The sequence below is a fragment of the Oncorhynchus keta genome, chromosome 26 (genome assembly GCF_023373465.1).
Source record: "Oncorhynchus keta strain PuntledgeMale-10-30-2019 chromosome 26, Oket_V2, whole genome shotgun sequence".
Taxonomy (NCBI): Eukaryota; Metazoa; Chordata; class Actinopteri; order Salmoniformes; family Salmonidae; genus Oncorhynchus; species Oncorhynchus keta.
The window spans coordinates 37,033,093-37,059,074 of NC_068446.1; the positions used below are offsets into that span (position 1 = coordinate 37,033,093).

At 45.0% G+C, this 25,982-nt stretch overlaps 1 protein-coding gene and 2 long non-coding RNA genes across 4 annotated transcripts in view; 2 read left to right on the forward strand and 1 right to left on the reverse strand.

The window, feature by feature from the left end:
• Positions 1 to 24,639, forward strand: part of LOC118359333 (dual specificity protein phosphatase 8-like) — a 113,919-nt gene extending 89,280 nt beyond the window's left edge. For both annotated transcript variants that reach the window (XM_035737838.2, XM_052480694.1), the window contains 4 exons: positions 17,208 to 17,368; positions 17,512 to 17,671; positions 19,102 to 19,225; positions 19,626 to 24,639. In XM_035737838.2, the coding sequence (XP_035593731.2) occupies positions 17,208 to 17,368; positions 17,512 to 17,671; positions 19,102 to 19,225; positions 19,626 to 20,841 (1,661 nt within the window). In that variant the 3' untranslated portion in view covers positions 20,842 to 24,639. The remainder of the gene's footprint in view (positions 1 to 17,207; positions 17,369 to 17,511; positions 17,672 to 19,101; positions 19,226 to 19,625) is intronic.
• On the reverse strand, positions 2,455 to 6,301 carry LOC127912061 (uncharacterized). Its single transcript, XR_008080325.1, has 2 exons — positions 5,756 to 6,301; positions 2,455 to 3,424 (listed from the first exon to the last, which is right to left on the reverse strand). It is a non-coding gene; the product is annotated as an uncharacterized LOC127912061 (long non-coding RNA).
• On the forward strand, positions 6,352 to 7,639 carry LOC127912060 (uncharacterized). The gene is made up of 5 exons (XR_008080324.1): positions 6,352 to 6,493; positions 7,077 to 7,106; positions 7,270 to 7,337; positions 7,509 to 7,571; positions 7,610 to 7,639. It is a non-coding gene; the product is annotated as an uncharacterized LOC127912060 (long non-coding RNA).
• Positions 24,640 to 25,982: the final 1,343 nt, after the last annotated feature.

Below are 25,982 nucleotides of genomic sequence, written 5' to 3' on the forward strand. Positions count from 1 at the left end.
TCAGCGCTGCAGTACACTGTAAAACATTTCCTATATAATGGCAGCAATTGGCCAGTGAGTACAGACACCGTAATCCATTTTACGGTACCAACTGTTTTACTGTAATCTAATTTACAGTATTCACGGTAACTTTATGCCAGAGCAATGAAACACAGTGCAATTACAGTAAAAGTGAGCATTAAACAGTACACATTGTTGTCTACAGTATGTTACTGTAGTTATAAGGGATTATAGCAAGCAGCATGGCTGTAGGCATTTTGAATTGATGAATAATCTATGTTATTTATCGCTTGCATATCTAGAGTTAAAAGATACTTTCACCTCTACTTTTTTATTATTTAATCTGACACTTCTGACCTTTTCCCTACATACATTTAGGTGTCTGGGAACTACTGCCACATATCACTTACATTGGTACAGGACTCTCACTAACGGGTGCAACACATATATCCTCTTACAAGGCAAGCCTTAAAATATGTTAATGAGCCAGCAATTCTTTCTCTGCCCACATTAATTCTTAACAATGCACCATCATTTACAGCATGCTGCAGTAAATATATATAGCAAAACAGCATTATAGTACTTTATTGTTGAATTGTTCAAAAATAAAATCAGCAATTGCTAACAGGGAATATTTAATTATATATTACACTATGCCAACTGATATATGGTGTTTTCTATCATTTTGACTTTAAGCCTTAACAAAGGATTGTAAAATGTCAATACTACCGGGCAGAGCAGATCAAAAGGACAAGGCTAGCCGCTCATCTGTTAAAGGTTTGTGACTTGCTACCACTTTGATCTGTTCCCTATATACATTTCATTGGTAGGAATCACTACCACATATCACTTAAATTGATACAGTACTCTCATTAACAGGCACAACAAATATAGCCTCTTTCAAGACATGCATAAACATGTGGTAATGAGTGAGAAACAACAATACCATGCACTAAAGTTCAAAAGGTTTTTGAACAGTATTCTGAATTACAGTAAATCACTGGCAACAATTGGCCAGTAAGTTACTGTAGAGTTTCAGGACAAGGTTTGAAGAATTCCTAAAATACAGTATATTACTGTATTCTGCGGTGGTACTCACGGGTTCAACAAATAAAGCCTCTTACAAGGCACGGTATAAAATATGTTAATGAGCCAGAGACTCTTTCCCCGCCCACAGCAGTTTTTCACAATGCAACATAATTAATACTGTAAAACACATGTACAGTATTTTACTGTGCATTTTACAGTGTTTGACTGTTGAAATGACAGGTCTTAGTGTGCTGTAAAACAAATGTATGGTATTTTACTGTGCATTCTACGGTAATCTACTGTATTCAGTTTATACAGTATCAGACTGTTGATTAATACAGTTAGTGGCGTAGTGGCGCAGTGGTCTATGGCACTGCATCACAGGCTCTGTCACAGCCGGCCGCGACCGGGAGACCCATGAGGCAGCGCACAATTGACCCAGTGTCGTGCGGGTTAGTGTTCACGCTCTCTCCACCTGTGGTCATTGACATATAAAACTATCACAAAGGCCCATTTCTCCTTCGCTCTGCCGCTCTCTCTGGTTCTCCTACTCTATTTTATCTTTCTCTCTCTTCTGCATCGGCAGTGTGTGAAGCCAGGTGTTCTATGTTACACCTTTCACACAGCAGAAGACGAAGACGTGTTACATTTCCTAAATGTGTGTGGTGCACAGTGTGCATTGATATACTGTACAGTTTGTGTATTTCCAACATAACGTGTGTTTGTATGTCTAGCTATATACACAGCAAATGATCCAGTGTTAAATCAACACTGGGACAGTGTCTATACAGGTCCACACTTGTCAGTGTTAAATCAACACTGGGACAGTGTCTATACAGGTCCACACTTGCCAGTGTTAAATCAACACTGGGACAGTGTCTATACAGGTCCACACTTGTCAGTGTTAAATCAACACTGGGACAGTGTCTATACAGGTCCACACTTGCCAGTGTTAAATCAACACTGGGACAGTGTCTATACAGGTCCACACTTGTCAGTGTTAAATCAACACTGGGACAGTGTCTATACAGGTCCACACTTGCCAGTGTTAAATCAACACTGGGACAGTGTCTATACAGGTCCACACTTGTCAGTGTTAAATCAACACTGGGACAGTGTCTACACAGGTCCACACTTGTCAGTGTTAAATCAACACTGGGACAGTGTCTACACAGGTCCACACTTGTCAGTGTTAAATCAACACTGGGAAAGTGTCTATACAGTTTCACGCTTTTCAGTGTGAAATTAACACTGTGCTTAGTGCTGACACTATTACACTTTGGCAGTGTTAGGTAATTTACACTTAGTGTTACACAATAACACCTAATATAGTATTTTTAACACTATGAAGTGTATATAGTTTGCACCAATGGTGTTATGCAATAACACCTCATATAGTATTTTTAAACATTACGCAAAGCAGTCTATTACTCAAAGAAGGTCACTCAGTGTTGGGTTTAGGACATTACAATAATATTTACACATCTTCATTGCAGCATGCTCTTAAGTACTTCCAAAAACATCCAAACTTGGAGCCAATTACGTAATCATGGCCCACTTAAACTGGTACAACACTTCCGCTCACAGGTAGATCAAAAATAATGTGTTGAAAGTCATGCCCACTCGAAGCCACGCCTCAATAACATTTCCCACTGTGCCTTTCGTTTTTGTGTAAACCGTAGAGTTACTGCCCATGACTGTATTTGTTAGTGACAGAGACATGGTTGTTTTAATTGTTAATTTTTTGCTCCTGTAGATGAATGTTACCTGTTAAAATTAAACTTTTATGACAATAGATTAAATATATCAAGTTCTCACTTTTATGGCCAAGTTTTACCATAATGATGTTATGAACTTCCTGGTTTACAGGCCACATCAGGCCTGCAAGTCACATTTTGCTGGCTTGCCAAGTGATGTGTAGTTCCTTTTGTAATCCAGTCAGAGTTAGGATATCCAACAGCTGGAATGTATATTCACAGGCAACCTGCATTCAGAATGACTGTCAACACCATTTCAGTAATGGGTGCAATACATCTAACTCACTGATTGGATTAGTTTAGAAAAATGTATGTTATTTATCTTTATATAGAATAAGTTTAATCAGTCAATCAATGAACATGCAAAAACATAGATGTTAAAAACAATCCTAAAAATCAACACTAGGTAACACTGGCCAATTTGCTGTGTGTATAGATGTGCTGTAAAGTGTGTATACTGCATCAGAGTATAGTATGCATGTGTTTCAGTGCAGTGAGCTGGTTCAGTGCAGTTAGCCCAACACCTGGTCCTGTTCACACTGCACATTGCGTGCTCGTATGCATGTGTTCACACCACAGCTTCAAGGCAGATGGGCAGATTAGCCCAGAGAGAGACAAAATCACATGTTTGACGTCACCTGTTGAGAATAGAGGTGTTGTTAGTGCTTATTTTTAGATTGTGTTGTACTCAGAAGGTTAGCTGCCTAGCTGCTGCAAACCAGCCTCACTATTTACACTCAAACACACATAGCTAAATTCTAACGCTACCATAACATATTAAATATATTGATGTACACACAATTCAGTTTTTTAACTGCCATTTATACTGAAATAAAACTCAACAAAAAAAATCTCTGTAAGCCACATGCTAACGCTACCGTACTGACGTATAGATCTCTGGTAGCCACATGCTAACGCTACCGTACTGACGTATAGATCTCTGTTAGCCACATGCTAAATCTACCGTAACATAAACATAGGCACAAACAGATACTGGTTGCCCTTCAATCCTCTATATTGCAATTGTGGTGTTCTTTGTAACATGCTGATCGAGTGGCTACCCTCAGGCCCCCTGCTGCTGTAGCAGACTCTTTGTGGAGTAGAGTGGAGTGGGGCATGTGTGCAATGATGTCATAGCGGTGGGGGAGACACATTGAAATGCTAATGTCCCCTACAGAGCACAGGGGACAGCTGGAGGGGCACAGAGGATGGTGTCATGTCTCTCCCATATGAGCGATAGAAGAGAGGGATGGAGGGAGGGCAGTCATTCAGGCAAATCAATGCCCCCGGGATGGAGAAGAGAGGGGGAGTGTGCGTGTGTGTGTGCATGTGTGTGTTCCCCTCCATTAAGGCATAATGCAGCTGAAAGCCTCTCACACACCCATGCACACACACACACACAGAGAGTCTGGTATTGAGGGCCAGTCAATAGTACCAACAGCGTAATGTTACAGACAGGCTCTCTCTCTCTTTCTGTTCAGTCAATATCTCAGTGATTTCAGGCCATACAAACAGACCTTGTATCATAACTCACCAATTCTGGTTAGAGCTTTGGGCCAGTAACCGAAAGATTGCTGGATCGAATCCCCAAGCTGACAAGGTAAAAATCTATCGTTCTGCCCCTGAACAAGGCAGTTAACCCACTGTTCCCTGGTAGCCTGTCATTGTAAATCAGAATTTGTTCTTAACTGACTTGCCTAGTTAAATAAAGGATAAATTCACCAGAAGACAGTGTTTGTAGCCATGGAGGATGTGATTTGTGTTGGTGAAAAAGCATTTCTGCTTCCAAATTATGGCAACAAACAATCCATGTGTTTCTGTGTCGAACAGGGATAATTTGTCCTCATGAACTTGCTTTCCATTTCCTCACAAGCTTTCCATTTCTTTCTACAATACATAGAAATATGTTGATATACACTTCTTGTAAACATGTATTTCTCTATGAAATTCATTCATATGTGGAGCATTTTTAGATTGTATTGATTTGTGTACATGACCCTACTTCTCCTGATTGGGTGCCCTGTGGAGGGAGAGAAGGAAAGATAAAAAGGGGAGAGAGAGACCATTCGGTAAACAAGGGAGGGCCTGGCCGCTCAGAGAGAGGAGAGAACAAAATACATTATATAAGCTGCGGAGTGTTGGGACAGTGGAGATGGGATGTGGGGGGGAATAGGAAGTCTGTGCTGGCTGGTGGGCCCATTGAGACGCCCTCTTTCCAGTAAGTTGTTTACCATGCATAGACTGGATGGCTACTCAACAACCAGGGTCAGATTGGCTATTCAGTTCATAATGGTGAAGGTGAGACTGTGGGGAACGGGCAACTGGTCCTAGAACAGTTGTTTTGAAACTTAAAGGTGCAGGAGCCTCAAACGACAGGCTTTTTTCAGTTTGAGCTGCACTTGCTTGACCTAATTGTAGGCGTTGGGTCACTTAGTTGGGTTCTTTTCTTGAAGAACTGCTGGGGTATTGAGGCTGGGTGCTAGGTAGACAGGTTGGTTGTTTAGCAACAAAACCACAGCGTGTGCAAATAGGTGGCAAAACAGATTATTGACAATATGCAAGCTATATTTAGTCTCTGTTTATTGAAAACATAAATACATTTGCACAATGAGGCCTTGTTGCCTCTCAAATACATTGTTTAAAAAATATATATATTGAACCTTTATTTAACTAGGCAAGTCAGTTAAGAACAAATTCTTATTTACAATGACGGCCAACACCGGCCAAACTCGGACAGACGCTGAGCCAATTGTGCGCCGCCCTATGGAACTCCCAATCACGGCCGGTTGTCAGGGTCTGTAGTGACGCCTCAAGCACTGAGATGCAGTGCTATAGACATCGTTACAATTATTGGTTAGCTAGCTAGCAAATTTGAGCCATATTAGCATTAACATCAAATCAGTCAATACACCTCAAAACAAGACATGATATCAAGAACAAGAGGAAACGAGCTGAAACAAGCCACTTACGATTCCCAACATGGCAGTTTCTTGTCATTCTTCCTAGCAATCTGGCCATCCAGATTTCCAACAACACACGGACTTCTGCCCCATGGAAGCATGGGCATCGTTTTGGTGATGTTGTCAGATAATCCATCTATCGGTGCTGGGTTGTTGAGATACGACCCAGCGGGTGAGATCAGAAGACGAGTTGCAGTTTAGTAGGGGTGTGGCATTCAGATAGTTATAGCCAACCTTGAGAATAAATGTCATTCCTGTTCATCTGTTCTGTTGCATAGTTATCACATGTTAAGGTTGAACATTAAATTCTATAGCTTCAATGATGCTTAAGGAAATGTATGAGTTCCCTAAAAACCCAAGTAAATTCCATTGTGGGGATATATTAAGTCATATATCTTACTAGGCAATAAGGTATATAAATAATTGCATTTAAAAAATGTATATAGACTCTTTAACAAACTCATTTACATTTTCACATTACATTCTAAATAAGCAGTGTCAACAAATGTCGGCACATGCATCCAAACCAGCAAGTCTGTGGAGGTCTGCAGGGCTTCCATGTTGTTAGGAGGGGGTGAGCCAGAGCTTGGTGGAGTCCCGCGTTGAAAAGGGTCTGCAGGGCTTCCATGTTGTTAGGAGGGGGTGAGCCAGAGCTTGGTGGAGTCCCGCGTTGAAAAGGGTCTGCAGGGCTTCCATGTTGTTAGGAGGGGGTGAGCCAGAGCTTGGTGGAGTCCCGCGTTGAAAAGGGTCTGCAGGGCTTCCATGTTGTCTGGAGGGGGTGAGCCAGAGCTTGGTGGAGTCCCGCGTTGAAAAGGGTCTGCAGGGCTTCCATGTTGTTAGGAGGGGGTGAGCCAGAGCTTGGTGAGTCCCACGTGAGCCAGAGCTTGGTGGAGGGGGTGAGCCAGAGCTTGGTGGAGTCCCGCGTTGAAAAGGGTCTGCAGGGCTTCCATGTTGTTAGGAGGGGGTGAGCCAGAGCTTGGTGGAGTCCCGCGTTGAAAAGGGTCTGCAGGGCTTCCATGTTGTTAGGAGGGGGTGAGCCAGAGCTTGGTGGAGTCCAGGGCTTCCATGTTGTTAGGAGGGGGTGAGCGTTGAAAAGGGTCTGCAGGGCTTCCATGTTGTTAGGAGGGGGTGAGCCAGAGCTTGGTGGAGTCCCGCGTTGAAAAGGGTCTGCAGGGCTTCCATGTTGTTAGGAGGGGGTGAGCCAGAGCTTGGTGGAGTCCCGCGTTGAAAAGGGTCTGCAGGGCTTCCATGTTGTTAGGAGGGGGGTGAGCTTGGTGAGCTTGAAAAGTCTGGGGCTTCCATGTTGTCGTTGAAAAGTCCCGTTGAAAAGGTCTGCAGGGCTTCCATGTTGTTAGGAGGGGTGAGCCAGAGCTTGGTGGAGTCCCGCGTTGAAAAGGGTCTGCAGGGCTTCCATGTTGTTAGGAGGGGGAGCTGAGGAGTCCAGAGCTTCTGCAGGGCTTCCATGTTGGGAGTCCAGAGCTTGTTGAAAAGGGTCTGCAGGGCTTCCATGTTCCCGTTAGGAGGGTGAGCCAGAGCTTGGTGGAGTCCCGCGTTGAAAAAGGTCTGCAGGGCTTCCATGTTGTCTGGAGGGGTGAGCCAGAGCTTGGTGGAGTCCAGAGCGTTGAAAAAGGTCTGCAGGGCTTCCATGTTGTTAGGAGCCAGGCTTGGTGAGCCAGAGCTTCCATGTTGTTAGGAGGGTGAGCCAGAGCTTGGTGGAGTCCCGCGTTGAAAAGGGTCTGCAGGGCTTCCATGTTGTTAGGAGGGTGAGCCAGAGCTTGGTGGAGTCCCGCGTTGAAAAAGGTCTGCAGGGCTTCCATGTTGTCTGGTGGAGGGTGAAAAGCTGCAGGGCTTCCATGTTGTTAGGAGGGGGTGAGCCAGAGCTTGGTGGAGTCCGTTGAAAAAGGTCTGCAGGGCGTTGAAAGCCAGGGTCTTGAAAAGGGTCTGGCTCCCCCTGTACAGCAGCAGATGTTCTTGGCTAGACTTCCATCCCCTGCTGGCTTCCATGTTGCCAGAGCTTGGTGGAGGATCTGCAGGGCTTCCATGCATTGGTCTCTAGTGGCAGTGGTCTCTGACTGTAGTGCCGGACACACGACAGCCGCTGGTCGAGAGGGGCTCCTGGGTGGTTATCCAGGATATACCTCTGCACCGGCTTGGCCAAGCAGTACAGACCAAACCTTGCAGGATGTTGGCACGATGTAACCATTTGTGGCCAACCCTACACAGAGGTTTATTAAGAAGGAGACGTTTGACAAGATCCCATTTGAACACACACATATCACAACCGACACTCTGGTTTTCAAAGTAAAAAATGGATTGTGCCATCTGAGTGTGTGACCTCAAGACAACACTGCATTTGTCCCCTCTGGTTGCCTGCGATGGCCCTTTCCATACCCCATACCCCAGCTTGCTCATGGAGCCCAGTCCATGAGCAAGCCGCATCGCACTGCTCCTACCACCAGGTGGTGCCAGCATCTGTCCCTCCATCAGCTTTCTTTGCCTGGAGTGGGATCAAACACAAAGGAGAGAGGAGAAAACACATAATAAATGGCAATAATACATTTTCAAGGTTTAGGATCAGGGTCAGGAGACGCCCATTCTCATACCCCAGCAACAACATGGAACCCAGTCACCAAGCCTGCCACCTGTCACTTCTATCACCTCCTCTCCACTTTTCTGAACCTCAATCAACCTTTTGTGATTTGGGGATGGGCACGGGTGGAGGCCATAAGAATGGTCTGAAGAGACAGTAGTTTTGGGGTGTTTTCAGGGAAAGTGATGTTGCTTAAAAAGGAAACTGTGTTGGGGGAGCTTGAGAGGAAGACTCTTGGTCTATTCTCAGAGGAACCAACCTCCCAACCTGCCCTCCCAGCACACCAACTTCTGTAATTCCTGCCTCAATTTCCTCACCTGCAACTTCCACCACATCAACAATAATGACTAACCCCTGCTCAGTACTCACTACACCAGAGCCACCCTTGGGTGCCTTTTGAGTACACTTGGTGGCAATCTCTGTAGAGAAAAGCCTCATCACAGAGATGACACTTTCTGTGGTTCCAGCAGTCCAAGGATTGGCCCAGTCCCCTGCACACCACCTGCTCTCCACACTTCCTACATAACTTTGGTTGTATGAAGCCCTGGTTCTCTCCCAACACCATTACCGGGGGGCAGGTGTAACCTCCCCAAAACCTTATAGAGCTGCTCTTTGTTGGATTGAAATTCCCCAGCTGGAATTCCAGATGCCTTCAGCATCTCTTACCTTTTTAGGTGCACCTGTCACTTTACAATTTCTATTCAGCCAAAAGCATGTGTCTTCCCCACTCACTGTTTCTTTGAACATTCTGATGACCACCACCTTAGTAGTGGCCTCCTCCGACAATTTCTCCACAGTGAACAGATCAAACTTAGCTTTTTTGTTTTCATACCTGGTCTAGAACTCTTTCAACAGAGCTGCTGTCTGGAAACTCACATCGAACCTATTTGCTAAAGGCAACCCAAGAATGCAGTTTATAACACCTGGATTGAATTTAAGGGTATTTTGCGAGAACTTTCTGGAGAAGTCCAATCTGAACAAATCCAGTGGATTCCCATCTTTAAGTTTTAAGAGAAACCGCACACTGTGGTGCTTCCTCATGCCTGGGTTGGGGTCTGACATGATGCAGGCCCACTATGAATAACCAAATGTCTTAGAAGGTACAACGAGCTGAAAAGGGGTTAGGCTATACTAGGCTAAAAGGCTAGTAGGCTATGGCTAGCAGGATGAGGAGGCTAGCAGGCCGAGGTTCGCCATCTTGTAAGCTATCAACAAACTCAACTAAAGCAAACCAGCAAAACTAGCCGGGCCAGCAGGCTAAATCTAAAACAGATAATAGCTGACAAACAATGAACTAGAGTGAGGATACAGGAGAGCTAAGAACAGAGAAGGCTAGTAGGTGAGCAACCCAGCGGTTAAGCTAGACAGCAATTAGCAAGCTCGCAGGCTAGAAAACTAACAAGCAATACAACTAACAGCTGCCAACACTTAGATACATTGACAAGAAAGCTAAAGCTGGCTAGGCAAAAAGGAGAACAGGAAGAAAGGTTGACGCAGAGAGAGAACAGTAAGCTAACACAAGCTGAGGGGCAAGTTAGCCAACTGCTAGCAGGCTAGACTAACCAGAAAGCTAGTTAGCAAGCTAGCCAGCCAAAAAGCCACCCCAGCTAAAAGGTAACAAACAATTTGCTATACCGGGCCACCCTACACAAAGCAACTAGAGCCAAAAACTAAGAAAGCTACCACAAGTTAACAAGAACTAAACATACTAACAAAAGTAAAGACATAAGGAAAAGCAAAGACCCAGAGTGCCCCTGCCACGCCTGGGCTCTCTCCTCCAACAGCCTGGTTTCAAAAAGACAAGAATCAAAAACACAAAAGTAAATCTGAAGAATATATATATATATATATATATATATATATATATATATATATATATATATATATATATATATATATAGGACATTTATTCTCATGGGTGGCCAATAACATCTAGCTGAAAGCCAAGTCCCTAATAAGCCACACCTCCTAAAAATAACCTAAGGATTATACTAAAAAAAGACCCAGCTGCTAGGTCAATGAAAGTAAAAAATACCAAATTGATGGTTAAATTAACCTATGTTTGGTTAATCCCAATAACACAACATGTTGGGTTATTCACGCAACCTAACTGGCTGGGTCAAAATAACGTGCTCTGTCCACTGTCTGTTTTTAGCCCATCCTTTTTTAAAGTTTTGTGTGTATCCCAAATGGCACCCTATTCCCTATGTATAGTGCACTACTTTTGACCAGAACCCGATGGGCCCTGATCAATAGTAGTGCACTACATAGTGAATAGGGTGCCATTTTGAGATGCAGTCCTGGTGTCTGACTGTGTTTGGTCATAAGACTAAAGGTGATCTCAGCGCTTACAGACAGTTGACTTTCTGATGTCATCTCATCAGACAGCTGGGCCTCAGTATGTGACAGGGTATTTTCACTGATGTGTTTGGATTGAAATGGAGAGATGTGTCATCCGGTGCTTTTGGGGGATGTGAGTGCATGTCTCTCTGGGTACTTTCTGAGTGTGTGTGCGTGTGTGTGTGTGTGTATGAGGGCACAATATATTTGCGTGCTCTTGGTGGGTTTTTCCATAGTGACAGCACCCCGGGGACAATAGAAACAATGGTCAACCACATCATCCCATGTTTGTTGCCATAGCAACATTACATCTGAAGGCCAGGTGACCAGCGACGATGACGGGGAGATTGTGTGTTATCAGTAGTGACTAAGAACACAGCACAGGACCACTGTAAACGTCTGGACATCCCAGTGGTGTGTGTGATGATTGGTGTTGACCCAATATTACTGAAATGTTATAGGCCTCAATAGACCCATACAGGCACACAATCCTGACTCCTCATCTCTGCTCTCTGTACCTGAGAAGAGGAAGGGAGTTTGTCAGAATATCCCATGCTGACCCTGTCCTCTCAACAACTCTCCTGTAATGAAAAGTGACATGTAACTTAAGTGATGTGTTTTTTTCCTGTTTATTTGGCGTTGTATTGTGTGAATAAAGACCTTTACATGTGGAGGAAGGGTTTTGAATGAGGAATATATCATAGACTCCTGCTGAAACAAAGTGTGCTAATTGACGAAAGATGGACTCCCTTAGTAATAACAAGAGCCACTCTTTCTGTCTCTCTCGTTCACTCTCTTTCTTCATTTATTTATTTCTCTTTCTCTCCCTGTCTGCTGCATATGGAGAGGTGATGCCATCTTTCTGCCAGTTGCCATTAATAGCTGGATACAGGCAGGCCCTCCTCTCCTCTCTCCTCTCTACTTTTCTCCTCTCTCCTCCTCTCCTCCTTTCCTCTCTCCTCCTCTGCTCTCTGGTCTTAAAGGGACAGGCACCAGATATAGCCGTCTGTCTGTCTGCCTTTCTGTCTATCTGTCTTTGGGTCAGAATACCCTCTGCTCTCGCTGACTCCACCACGACCCATATTCAGCCCAGCAGAATTTGCTCTGGGTTCAGACCCATATCCACTGAGATTACAGGGCCAGTTATATATTGCTAGCAACTGAGGTTTCAGGGCCAGATATAAAACTAGTTTTTCAACCACTCCACAAATGTGTTATTCACAAACTATAGTTTTGGCAAGTTTGGCATGACACAAGTAATTTTTCCAACAATTGTTTACAGACATTATTTAACTTACAATTCACTGTATCACAATTCCAGTAGGTCAGAAGTTAACATACACTAAGTTGACTGTGCCTTTAAACAGCTTGGAAAATTCCAGAAAGTCATGGCTTTAGAAGCTTCTGATAGGCTTATTGACATAATTTGAGTCAATTGGAGGTGTACCTGTGGATGTATTTCAAGGCCTACCTTCAAACTCACAGCCTCTTTGCTTGACATCATGGGAAAATCAAAATAAATTAATTGTAGACCTCCACAAGTCTGGTTCATCCTTGGTAGCAATTCAATTTAGAAATACCGGAAGGCACCACGTTCATCTGTACAAACAATAGTACGCAAGTATAAACACCATGCGACCACTCAGCCGTCATGCCGCTCATGAAGGAGACGCGTTCTGTCTCCTAGAGATTAACGTACCTTGGTGCAAAAAGTGCAAATCAATCCCAGAACAACAACAAAGTACCTTGTGAAGATGCTGGAGGAAACAAGTACAAAAGTATCTATATCCACAGTAAAACGAGTCCTATATCGACATAACCTGAAAGGCCGCTCAGCAAGGAAGAAGCCACTGCTCCAAAGCACGGGGGTGGCAGCATCATGTTGTGGGGGTGCTTTGCTGCAGGAGGGACTGGTGCACTTCACAAAATAGATGACATCACGAGAAAGGAAAATAATGTGGATATATTGAAGCAACGTCTCAGGACATCAGTCAGGAAGTTCAAGCTTGGTCGCAAATGGGTCTTCCAAATGGACAATGACCCTAAGCATACTTCCAAAGTTGTGGCAAAATGTCTTAAGGAAAACAAAGTCAAGGTATTGGAGTGGCCATCACAAAGCCCTAACCTCAATCCTATAGAAAATGTGTGGGCAGAACTGAAAAAGCGTATGCGAGCAAGGAGGCCTACAAACCTGACTCAGTTACACCAGCTCTGTCAGGAGGAATGGGCCAAAATTCACCCAACTTATTGTGGGAAGCTTGTGGAAGGCTGCCAGAAATGTTTGACAATTTAAAGGCAATGCTACCAAGTACTACTTGAGTGTATGTAAACTTCTGACCCACTGGGAATGTGATGATAGAAATAAAAGCTGAAATAAATCATTCTCTCTACTATTATTCTGACATTTCACATTCTTAAAATAATGTGGTGATCCTAACTGACCTAAGACAGGGACTTTTTACTAGGATTAAATGTAAGGAATTGTGAAAAACTGAGTTTAAATGTATTTGGCTAAGGTGTATGTAAACTTCTGAATACAACTGTATATATTACTAGAAACTGAGGTTACAAGACCAGTTATATATTACTAGAAACTGAGCTTACAAGACCAGTTATATATTACTAGAAACTGAGCTTACAAGACCAGTTATATATTACTAGAAACTGAGGTTACAGGGCCAGTTATATATTACTCGAAACTGAGGTTACAGGGCCAGTTATATATTACTAGAAACTGAGGTTTCAAGGCCAGTTATATATTACTAGAAACTGAGATTACAGGGCCAGTTATATATTACTAGAAACTGAGGTTACAAGACCAGTTATATATTACTAGAAACTGAGGTTACAGGGCCAGTTATATATTACTAGAAACTGAGGTTACAGGGCCAGTTATATATTACTAGAAACTGAGGTTACAGGGCCAGTTATATATTACTAGAAACTGAGATTACAGGGCCAGTTATATATTACTAGAAACTGAGGTTACAGGGCCAGTTATATATTACTAGAACCTGAGGTTACAGGGCCAGTTATATATTACTAGAAACTGAGGTTACAAGACCAGTTATATATTACTAGAAACTGAGGTTACAAGACCAGTTATATATTACTAGGAACTGAGGTTACAGGGCCAGTTATATATTACTAGAAACTGAGGTTACAAGACCAGTTATATATTACTAGGAACTGAGGTTACAGGGCCAGTTATATATTACTAGAAACTGAGGTTACAGGGCCAGTTATATATTACTAGAAACTGAGGTTACAAGACCAGTTATATATTACTAGAAACTGAGATTACAGGGCCAGTTATATATTACTAGAAACTGAGGTTACAGGGCCAGTTATATATTACTAGAACCTGAGGTTACAGGGCCAGTTATATATTACTAGAAACTGAGGTTACAAGACCAGTTATATATTACTAGAAACTGAGGTTACAAGACCAGTTATATATTACTAGGAACTGAGGTTACAGGGCCAGTTATATATTACTAGAAACTGAGGTTACAAGACCAGTTATATATTACTAGGAACTGAGGTTACAGGGCCAGTTATATATTACTAGAAACTGAGGTTACAGGGCCAGTTATATATTACTAGAAACTGAGGTTACAGGGCCAGTTATATATTACTAGAAACTGAGGTTACAGGGCCAGTTATATATTAATAGAAACTGAGGTTACACGGCCAGTTATATATTACTAGAAACTGAGGTTACAGGGCCAGTTATATATTACTAGAAACTGAGGTTACAAGACCAGTTATATATTACTAGAAACTGAGGTTACAAGACCAGTTATATATTACTAGAAACTGAGGTTACAGGGCCAGTTATATATTACTAGAAACTGAGGTTACAGGGCCAGTTATATATTACTAGCAAAGTGCTTACTTACAGCTTTGTGTGTGTGGAGTTAAAGGGTGTTGTGTTGTAGCCTGGTGTGTGTTACACCTTTAGGCTATGTCATGTCCTGTGTGTGCTAGTTTAGCAGGGTGATGTCATGTCTTTGGGTGTGTGCGTGCGTGTGTGTGTGTGTGTGTTTGGCAGTAGCCCAGATAGGGTCAGACAGGACTGAAACTAGATTAGGTTCTAATCCTTCTGCTGGGGATCAGGGTTTCCTTGAAGCACTCCTTCTTCCCTGCCTCACTCCTTTTCATTCCTCCCTCACCTGGCGAGGTCATTTTCTCTCCCCTTCAGCTAGAAGTTAAACAACCGTGGTAATGCAGAGTAAGTGTGTGCCTTAGTCATATTTTGAAAGGGAGTGAGCAAATGTGTATTATATGTTTGTGTGCTGCTGTATAAGTGTCTGTGGTTAGTGTATGTACTGCACGGTCGTGTGTATGTACTGCACGGTCGTGTGTTTGTACTGCACGGTCGTGTGTATGTACTGCACGGTCGTGTGTATGTACTGCACGGTCGTGTGTATGTACTGCACGGTCGTGTGTATGTACTGCACGGTCGTGTGTATGTACTGCACGGTCGTGTGTATGTACTGCACGGTCGTGTGTATGTACTGCACGGTCGTGTGTATGTACTGCACGGTCGTGTTTATGTACTGCACGGTCGTGTGTATGTACTGCACGGTCGTGTGTTTGTACTGCACGGTCGTGTGTATGTACTGCACGGTCGTGTGTATGTACTGCACGGTCGTGTGTATGTACTGCACGGTCGTGTGTTTGTACTGCACGGTCGTGTGTATGTACTGCACGGTCGTGTGTATGTACTGCACGGTCGTGTGTATGTACTGCACGGTCGTGTGTATGTACTGCACAGTTGTGTGTATGTACTGCACGGTCGTGTGTATGTACTGCACGGTTGTGTGTATGTACTGCACGGTCGTGTGTATGTACTGCACGGTTGTGTGTATGTACTGCACGGTTGTGTGTATGTACTGCACGGTCGTGTGTATGTACTGCACGGTTGTGTGTTTGTACTGCACGGTTGTGTGTATGTACTGCACGGTTGTGTGTATGTACTGCACGGTTGTGTGTATGTACTGCACGGTTGTGTGTATGTACTGCACGGTTGTGTGTATGTACTGCACGGTTGTGTGTATGTACTGTACGGTCGTGTGTATGTACTGCACGGTTGTGTGTATGTACTGCACGGTTGTGTGTATGTACTGCACGGTTGTGTGTGTGCTGCGCATCTGTGTTTTATTGTTTTAATTTAACCTTTATTTAACTAGACAAGTCAGTTAGCTGCCTTGCTCAGGATCAGAACAACAGATTTTTACCTTGTCAGCTCAGGGATTTGAACTTGCAACCTTCCGGTTACAAGTTCAACACTCTAACCACTAGGCTACCCTGTACTGCACGGTTGTGTGTATGTACTGCACGGTTGTGTGTATGTACTGCACGGTCGTGTGTTTGTACTGCACGGTTGTGTGTATGTACTGCACGGTTGTGTGTTTGTACTGCACGGTTGTGTGTATGTACTGCACGGTTGTGTGTATGTACTGTACGGTCGTGTGTATGTACTGCACGGTTGTGTGTGTGCTGCGCATCTGTGTTTTATTGTTTTAATTTAACCTTTATTTAACTAGACAAGTCAGTTAGCTGCCTTGCTCAGGATCAGAACAACAGATTTTTACCTTGTCAGCTCAGGGATTTGATCTAGCAACCTTTTGGCTACTGGCCCAACACGTTAACCACTAGGATACCTGCCGCCCCAGGTGGTGGTGTGTGTGTACTGCACGGTTGTCAGGGGGATGTTACTGGGCCTCTGTGCTGGCCCTGCACCTGTGGCCTCTCTAATTCCCCAGCCCTGACGCAATGCTCTGCTACAGGACATGAGCTCATGAAGGAAACCGAGCCACACACGCGCGCGCGCGCACACACACACACACACACACACACACACACACACACACACACACACACACACACACACACACACACACACACACACACACACACACACACACACACACACACGGTCTTTAACACACACACAGGCCAAAGTGGAGCCGTCTGCACTTAAAGGGCCAGCCACACACATTCCTCACCGCCCATCAGCCAAACTATCTCCCAGAATGCAGCAGAGAATGATTTCCTACTGAGCTGGGAGCAGAAACCTTAACCCACAATCAAGCTCCAACGGTTATGCATGTACACAGTTTGAAATGGTTCAGCCATGTTGTTGAAACACAAGTCTGTAATGGAAGGGGATTCAGTGCACAGTCAGGGAGAGTAATAAAAAAATATATAATAATAAAACATGATAATACTTTTTCTTTCACTTAAAAAATGTGGAGCAAGTTATGCAGATCAGTAGGAAAAATAATATAATTGAATCCAGGCAGGAAAATGTGACAACTGTGCAAGGGGTGTGTAGAGGGGTATGTAGAGGGGTGTGTAGACTTCCACTTGACAACAGGGAAAATGTAACGTCAAGCAGTTTTCTGTGTTGGAGTTGTGAGTTCTGTATGTGTATGAGCAGTAGCTCCCAAAAGTTTCGGGAATTGTATTTATTTGGAGTATAACGGACCTTTCCTCTCTGTCTCTCCCTCTCTTCTCCTTTAGGGGGCTTTGCTGCATTCTCCTCCTGTTTCCCCGGGCTTTGTGAGAGCAAGCCAGCTCTGCCTATGAGCATATCCCAGCCCTGCCTGCCTGTAGCTAACGTAGGCCCCACACGCATCCTACCACACCTCTACCTGGGGTCGCAGAAAGACGTCCTCAACAAGGTGAGCCTGTAGCAGTCAAGGGGAAGTAGAACGTGAGAGGAAAGGAAGTACAGTAAAGCGTTATCTTTGATGTTGTTGTTCTCTGTTATTGCCTTTTCTAACAGTCCCCTTGTCTGCATGTGTTTCTCTCTGTCTGTCTGTAGGACCTGATGGTTCAGAATGGCATCACGTACGTGCTGAATGCCAGTAACACCTGTCCCAAGCCTGACTTCATCAGAGAGAGCCACTTCATGCGGATCCCTGTCAATGACAACTACTGTGAGAAGCTACTGCCCTGGTTGGAGAAAACCAATGAATTCATTGGTAAGTCATGATTGTGTGTCTTTGCATGTGCAGAGAATGTCATATATACCATTTAGAAGACGCTTTTATCCAAAACGACTTATACAGTCATGCTTAAATGTATAGGTGGTCCCAGGAATCGAACCCCCTTTCTGGCAGTGCAAGCGCCATGCTCTACCAACTGAGCTACAGGGGACCACATATATGCACGTATATGCAGAATATGCATTAGTAGTTGTAACCTGAGCAGGAGTGGTGTATGTCAGTGTATTTGGGCTCCTGAGTGGCTCAGCGGTCTATGGCACTGCATCTCAGTGCTAGAGGCATCACTAAAGACCCTGGTTTGATTCCAGGCTGTATCACAACCGATTAGGAGTCGCGTAGGGTGGCGCACAATTGGCCCAGCGTCGTCCGGCCATCATTGTAAATAAGAATTGGTTCTTAATTAACTGACTGGCCTGGATAATTAAAGATGAAATCAAATAAAAGATTGTCATACAACATAGTGAAACAGGCCTCATATTCAGTATATCACATTATTGTAATGTATCACCCTCCTTGCTTTCACAAGTGGTACACTCCCAAAGCGAGGTTAATCGTGATGACGACGACCCCCTGTGCTGAAGAGGTGGTTGGTCTTCTATGGGTGTTCCATAGACGGGTTGGTTGTTTAGCAACAACGCCGATGCGTGCAGAACTATGGTTCAAACAGACGGCTTGGCTTAGATTGCTGCTAACATGGCAACTATATTTAGAACATAAATAGTTGCACAATGAGCACTTGTCTCTCTAATACACAGTTGTTGGTTAGCTTGCTAGCTAACAAATTTGAGCCATATTAGCATAGATGTGTCAGTCAGTCATAACACCTCAAAATAAGACATGGTATCAAGAACACAATCAAACGAGCTGAAACGAGACACTTACGTTTCACCACATGCCAGTTTCTTGTCATTGTTGCCAGCTATCTGGCCATCCAGAACCGTAACAAACAGCCTTTTGCCCCATTGAAGCGTGTGCATCATTTTCGTGACGTTGTCAGCTAACCCATCTATTCTCCCGGGAGACTCTCTATTCTAACTAATCAAATTCGATGGGTGTTTCATTCTCCCAGAAGACTCTCTATTCTAACTAATCAAATTCGATGGGTGTTTCATTCTCCCAGAAGACTCTCTATTCTAACTAATCAAATTCGATGGGTGTTTCATTCTCCCAGAAGACTCTCTATTCTAACTAAACAAATTCGATGGGTGTTTCATTCTCCCAGAAGACTCTCTATTCTAACTAAACAAATTCGATGGGTGTTTCATTCTCCCAGAAGACTCTCTATTCTATCAAATCAGATGGGTGTTTCATTCTCCCAGAAGACTCTCTGTTCTGACTAACTGTTCCTGGGCTTTGTGTACAGCCGTGTGTGTTCACATGTGTTTGTTTCACCCCCCTCCCAACAGACAAAGCCAAGGTGTCAAACTGCAGAGTCATTGTGCACTGCCTGGCTGGAATCTCACGCTCAGCAACCATCGCCATCGCATACATCATGAAGACAATGGGCCTGTCATCAGATGATGCCTACAGGTACACTCTCTACCCGACGCTCTCCGCCAGCTGAGCTTAAGTTGCAGCATCTTTAAAAAGTGGACTCAGTGTTTGAGGAAATGCTAGACGCTCATCTGTACCCCCCAGTCTTGAGAAATGCCATTCTTCTGGTTGCCAGAGGAACTAGTGTACAGTAGGAACTAGTTGTGTTGTCTGGAGATCATTGCATGGGATCATCTTTTGTGTGGCAGTTAGTTCACAGCAGTTCATTCGGGGGTAACCTGCTACTTAAATGCACGCAACCCAACGATGAATATTAGGTTTACTCAGGAAGTAACTTAGAAGAACTTTACAAAGTATTTGTTTTGTTTTACTTTGCATCTGGAGCCCCAACTCTAACTGGAACTAACATTTTGCCCTCTTATTTCCTCTTGACCAGGTTTGTGAAGGACCGACGGCCTTCAATATCGCCCAACTTCAACTTCCTGGGGCAGCTCCTGGAGTTTGAGAAGGGGCTGCGGCTCCTCCAGGCGCTGTCAGACGACAAGACCTCAGAGGGCAAAGGTCAATCCCAGGGCTCAGATGTCAACGGGTTCAGCTCAGGGTCAGAAGTCAATGGTCACCATGACTCTTCATCAATAGAGCCCCAGACCCCACCAGAACCGAAGCTCCCCTCGCCGACTTCTCTCCAGCAGGGCTTCAACGGCCTCCACCTGTCGGCCGAGCGCATCCTGGACACTAACCGGCTGAAGCGATCCTTCTCCCTGGACATCAAGTCTGTCTACTCCCCCAGCAGCCCCCACTGCCTGTGCCTGGCAGCGCCCACACACTCCGAAGACGTGCCCAAGCTATGTAAGCTGGACAGTCCCCCTGTCAATGGTGTCTGCCCTCAGTTCTCCCCTGTCCCAGACAGCCCCAGCTCGGCTGAGTCACCCTTCCCTTCCCCGGGGTGCGGCGGCAGCATCGGAGGTCTCGACGTTGGGGGTCCCAGTGAGGGGGGCGTTCGTTCTGGTGGTCCATCATCGTCCAGGCCCAGGAGGAAAGCCAAGCACAGCCCTGGATCTGGATCCACAACCAGTTCCCCGGTACACCCCCAGTCCCTGAGTCTGACTCTGGGACGCTCCTTGCCCGTTCACAAGAGCCCCAGCCTGGACGAGAGCCTGAAGGGCTCCATGCTTCTCTCTCTGCCCCCCAAAGAGTCCGGAACCATGTGGACCAAACACAGAGACACAGTCCAGGCCACCACCCCAGTCACACCTGTCACCCCCACTGCCGATGCCCCCTGGTACTTCGGGGCTGAAGAGGTAGGGGAAGGAGGGATGGAACTTGGAGGAGATGGAGGAGGAGGGGTGGAAGTGCGATTCGGAAGCAGCTCTGCATACGTGGCGTTCGGTTGTAGCGAGGGGGTGCGGCTACGGGAGAAAGTGCAGCGGGACAAAAGGGCATCGTCGTCATCAGCGCCATTACAGAGGGACTCCACAACGACCGTCGCCAACGGGACGGCCTCCAACAGCACCGAGAAGCAGTTCAAGCGGCGCAGCTGTCAGATGGAGTTTGAGGAGAGCATCTCAGATACGCGTTCCCGGGAGGAGCTGGAGAAGATGGGGAAGCAGTCCAGCTTCTCTGGCAGCATGGAGATCATCGAGGTGTCCTGACTAACCGCACTCCTGACCACAACCGGCCCACCCAGGGAGGAGGAGAAACGGACCTGAAGGAGGAGGGAGGACAGAGGGGGGAAATTTACGCTCCCCAAACAGACCGTGTTAAAGACTCAAACTCTGAGAAGACAGAAACACCAGAGAGATTCCGGGAGTCCCTTATCTAGCTAGTGTTCCTGGACTAGACATGGGTTTCAGCAGGCTGTTGATTTCCTAGGTTACATTTACAGTTCTACCAACCAAAGCTCTGAAGAGAACAACTACGGGAAAAGACGGAGACTATAGGGCACTGACACTGAACTATGAACTGTGAACTATTTCCTCTGTATGGTGTCAGTTCAAGAAGAACAGATCCATGGGCAAATCTCAAACCCCCTATCGTGCACTACTTTTGACCAAAAGTCACCAAAAGTATAGTGCTATTTTCATAATTGGATGTCATTTGAGACATAGCCAAGTTCTTTCCTCCCAAAGACTTCAATCCCCAGCATGCCTCAGTCTGCCCCTCCCTTCATTTCAAAGACTTCAGCCCCAGAGAACCACAACCCCCAGCATGGCTCAGTCTGCCCCTCCCTTCATTACAAAGACTTAGAAAGAGCTCTGTACCCGAGAAATGCACCACAGCACAATGCAGAGAGAGACAATTCAGACTGTCCTAAGAGACTATACCGGTGGTACTGCATCAAAACAATGACGAATCCTCCATGTTGGTGTGTCAGCCCAACATGGTTTACAAAGACTTTGCAGTTTAAGAGGACTCACAGTGACTGATAAAGACTGGCATTGTATTTTCCCGCAATACTCGTCTGCTTCCTTGTTTCCAGTGTTTAACAGTGTGACTGTTGGGGCGGTGGGGAGGAGAGGAGTTAAGTCTAAGTTACACCCTCCCTGTAGTGGAGTTCAGTACTCGCATGTCTCACTCCACACCTCCCAAGTATACCCCACCCCAGCCTCTCAGAGCATGCTCCAGGGTGGCTGGCGACAGACAGACAAATACTATATATACTATATGAATATATATATAGCGATTTTAATGGACTTTTAATCAACAACAAAAAATCTCAGTTCTGGTTGTACATTTATTTGATCGGTTCATTCTGGTAATGAGAAATAATAGAATGTTTTGTGGACTTTTTCCTTTTCCTTTGTTAATCTCAGTTTTTGTTGTATGGTATTTATGAAACACATACAACCACACACACACACACACACACTCATGCACACAAATCTACAAGCAAGCAATATGTGCTGTTCCTTGTTTGGAGGAAGAGTGATGTATTGTGGGTTTCATCTGACGTTGAAATGCACTTTTCTGTTACTCTTCAAAAACAAGTATCCCATCCACATCCTAAGAGGGTACCAACACCCTCTAACCCTGGGGTGGGAAAACTACAGCTCATTCAATCCGGCCCATGGGAGGTTTCAGTAAAAACAACGAACAAAATGGGGGTTAAATTATTATTTGGGGTTTAAAAACGACTCCAGGCCACACTTAAATGTCTACAACTAGATAGAATGTTTTTAGAAATTATAATACACCTGTACATTCTCAAATAACTGCCCTTTTTCTGGCCCGAAATAGATTTTGACAAAGAAATCGGTTCTCAAATCTTCTGTGCTACCCTCAGTTGAATTTCTAAATCCTGATGTGGCCTTCGAGCCAAAATGTTTGCTCACCCCTGCTCTTACGTCTGGTGACATCACCAGATGTGTGGTATGGTGAAGAACAGTCCCTATGAGCATGAAAACTTTGAATTTACATTGAAAAGATGTTGAAAATACATATTTGTGGTTGAAAATACATTGAAAATAGGTATTTTTAGATGAATATACATTAAAGAAATAAGTGTTTTCATCATCTTATGTTCACCGAGATGACTCTTCAGTTGAGTGTAATTAAGATGTTATTTATTGTGATTGGGGGCTCCTACAGTTAGTGCATCTCCTGGGAGACGGTTAATGTGTGTGATCGAGAATGAAGAACTTTATTCAACCCAGTACTAAAGAGCAGAATTATTGTAGGAAGGACTGTTGATTTCTCCAGGGCTCATGACAACAACTACCGGTATATGCAAGTAGATCCACACAGTTGACAATGTTAGAGACATCCACCTAACACACTGCTCAACTCACTCTTTTGGCTAGTTTCCAAATATACACACACACACATACAGAACTAAACTGTGTTGGGATATGAGAGAAGCCCATAGCTGAAACAAACCCCCACCACACATACACACACACAGACATAAACACACAGACACATATAGTCACACACAAAGATATACCACCACCTTTCGTTTGTTCTCAGGGGATCTTTCAGTGAGCCACGCCTGGCGCAGGGTACACAATTGCTTGCACATCAGCACAATGCATGTCACTCCCTCACTATCTCACTATCAGTCTGTCGCTCTCACTCTCTTATTTTCCAAAGGTTTGATAAAAACAAAACGGAAGGGATGAAACTAGAACGTGATTCAGAATTAAATTAATGCTATTGCTCTGCTGGTGCGAGATTGTCTATTTATTTATGATGTACCTATATGTGTTTTTTTCTTTTCCTTCGGTTAGCTTTTCTCTATTGTGACCTTTGACCTATACCTTTGTGCTGCTGTAAGGTCAGACCTGGATTTCCTGTGTTTAGTTCTCTGAGGCTTTCCTTCTAGAGTCTCTTTATTTTTAAAAGATGTTATAATTATTTTAAAACATGTTAAGAGAAGATGCAGGCTGTCCCGATTGCTATAATTGTTGGTTTTGATGTACTATTATTATTATTATTATTGATGTTATGTTGTGTAAATAGCAAGGTATCTAAGAATATTGATGAATTTAGGTACATTTTTTAAATAAAATCCTGATACCTTAGGCTGCTTGACGCAAAATACCTCAGGTTTTTCCTTCCTTGTACATGTTTTGTGAAAATGAGACAAAAATACAAAAATAACAAAATATGAACTGTTCTCTGTCTCTGTTTTGGTTTTAGGTGAGTTCATCTTGGGCTGATGGTCCCCATGGGATAATTGCAGGACAAAACAGCTATACCGGCTGGCATATGGATAAAAACCAAGCCATACAGGCTGACATATGGATAAAAACCAAGCCATACAGGCTGGCATATGGATAAAAACCAAGCCATACAGGCTGACATATGGATAAAAACCAAGCCATACAGGCTGGCATATGGATAAAACCAAGCCATACAGGCTAGCATATGGATAAAAACCAAGCCATACAGGCTGGCATATGGATAAAACCAAGCCATACAGGCTAGCATATGGATAAAAACCAAGCCATACAGGCTAGCATATGGATAAAACCAAGCCATACAGGCTAGCATATGGATAAAAACCAAGCCATACAGGCTAGCATATGGATAAAAACCAAGCCATACAGGCTAGCATATGGATAAAACCAAGCCATACAGGCTAGCATATGGATAAAAACCAAGCCATACAGGCTAGCATATGGATAAAATCCAAGCCAAACTGTCACGCCCTGACCATAGAGAGCTTTTTATTCTCTATGTTGGTTAGGTCGGGGTGTGACCAGGGTGGGTCATCTAGGTGATGTATATTTCTATGTTGGCCTGGTATGGTTCCCAATCAGAGGCAGCTGTTTATAGTTGTCTCTGATTGTAGATCATATTTAGGCAGTCATTTCCCCTTTGTGTTTTGTGGGATCTTGTCTTTGTATAGTTGCCTGTGAGCACTATAGCAGCTTCACGTTTCGTTTGTTCGTTTATTGTTTTGTTTTGCTGTGAGTTTCACAGAGTAATAAAAAGATGTGGAACTCAGATCACGCTGCGCTTTGGTCCAGTTATTATAATGATTGTGACAGAAGATCCCACCAACAACGGACCAAGCAGCGTGCCCAGGAGGAAAGCCAGGAATGGAGGACATACTGGATGTGGGAAGAGATTATGTCAGGAGACAGAAGCCTGCCATGGAAGCAGGCGGAGGCAGCGAGGGAACAACAACGACAACACCGGGGTTCACGGCCACGACGCAAGCCCTAAAGACAGCCCAAATGTTTTTTAGGGGGGTACACGGAGTGGTCGGCGTCGCTGAGGGGTGAGTCAGAGACCGAGGAGGAATATTGGGACAGATTGAGCGAGGAGTGGGTGGCGAAAGTTGGCTGGTAGTGAACCAGAGACTGTCAGACTGCCCTAAGGAGCGTGTTATCGATTTAAAGGCACCCGAGTCAGCTCTCCGTACTCATCCTGAGAAGTGTGTTAAAGTTCCGGTACAAGTGTTGCCAGCTATACGCACCAGGTCTCCAGTACGCCTTTCCAGCCCAGTAAGTCCTGTGCCAACTCCCCGTACTCATCCTGAGAAGTGTGTTAAAATTCCGGTACAAGTGTTGCCGGCTATACGCACCAGGTCTCCAGTACGCCTTTCCAGCCCAGTAAGTCTTGTGCCAACTCCCCGTACTCGTCCTGAGAAGTGTGTTAAAGTTCCGGTACAAGTGTTGCCGGCTATACACACCAGGTCTCCAGTACGCCTTTCCAGCCCAGTAAGTCCTGTGCCAACTCCCTGTACTCGTCCTGAGAAGTGTGTTAAAGTTCTGGCACAATTGATGCCGTGTGAAGAGTGTCATCGTTCCGGTTCAATGTGTGCCGGTTCTACTCACTGTGTCTCCAGTGCGACTCCACAGCCTGGTACGTCCTGTTCCTGCTCCTCGCACTCTCCCTCAAGTGTGCCTTCCCAGTCAGGTACGTCCTGTACCTGCTCCTCGCACTCGCCCTGAGGTGCGTGTCACCAGCCCGGTGCCACCTGTACCGGTCCCACGCATCAGGCCTCCAGTGCGCCTCCACAGTCCAGTGCGTCCTGTGCCTCCTCCCCGCACTCGCCCTGAGGTGTGTGTCATCAGTGTGGTGCCACCTGTACCGGCCCCACGCATCAGGCCTCCAGTGTGCCACCACAGACCAGTACGTCTTGTGCCTCCTCCCCGCACTCGCCCTGAGGTGTGTGTCATCAGTGTGGTGCCACCTGTACCGGCCTCACGCATCAGGCCTCCAGTGCGCCTCCACAGTCCAGAGGTTCCGGCGACAGTTCCCAGCCCAGAGCTTCCGGCGACAGAACCTCCTGAGACGGTCCGCGGTCCGGAACCTCCTGAGACGGTCAGCGGTCCAGAACCTC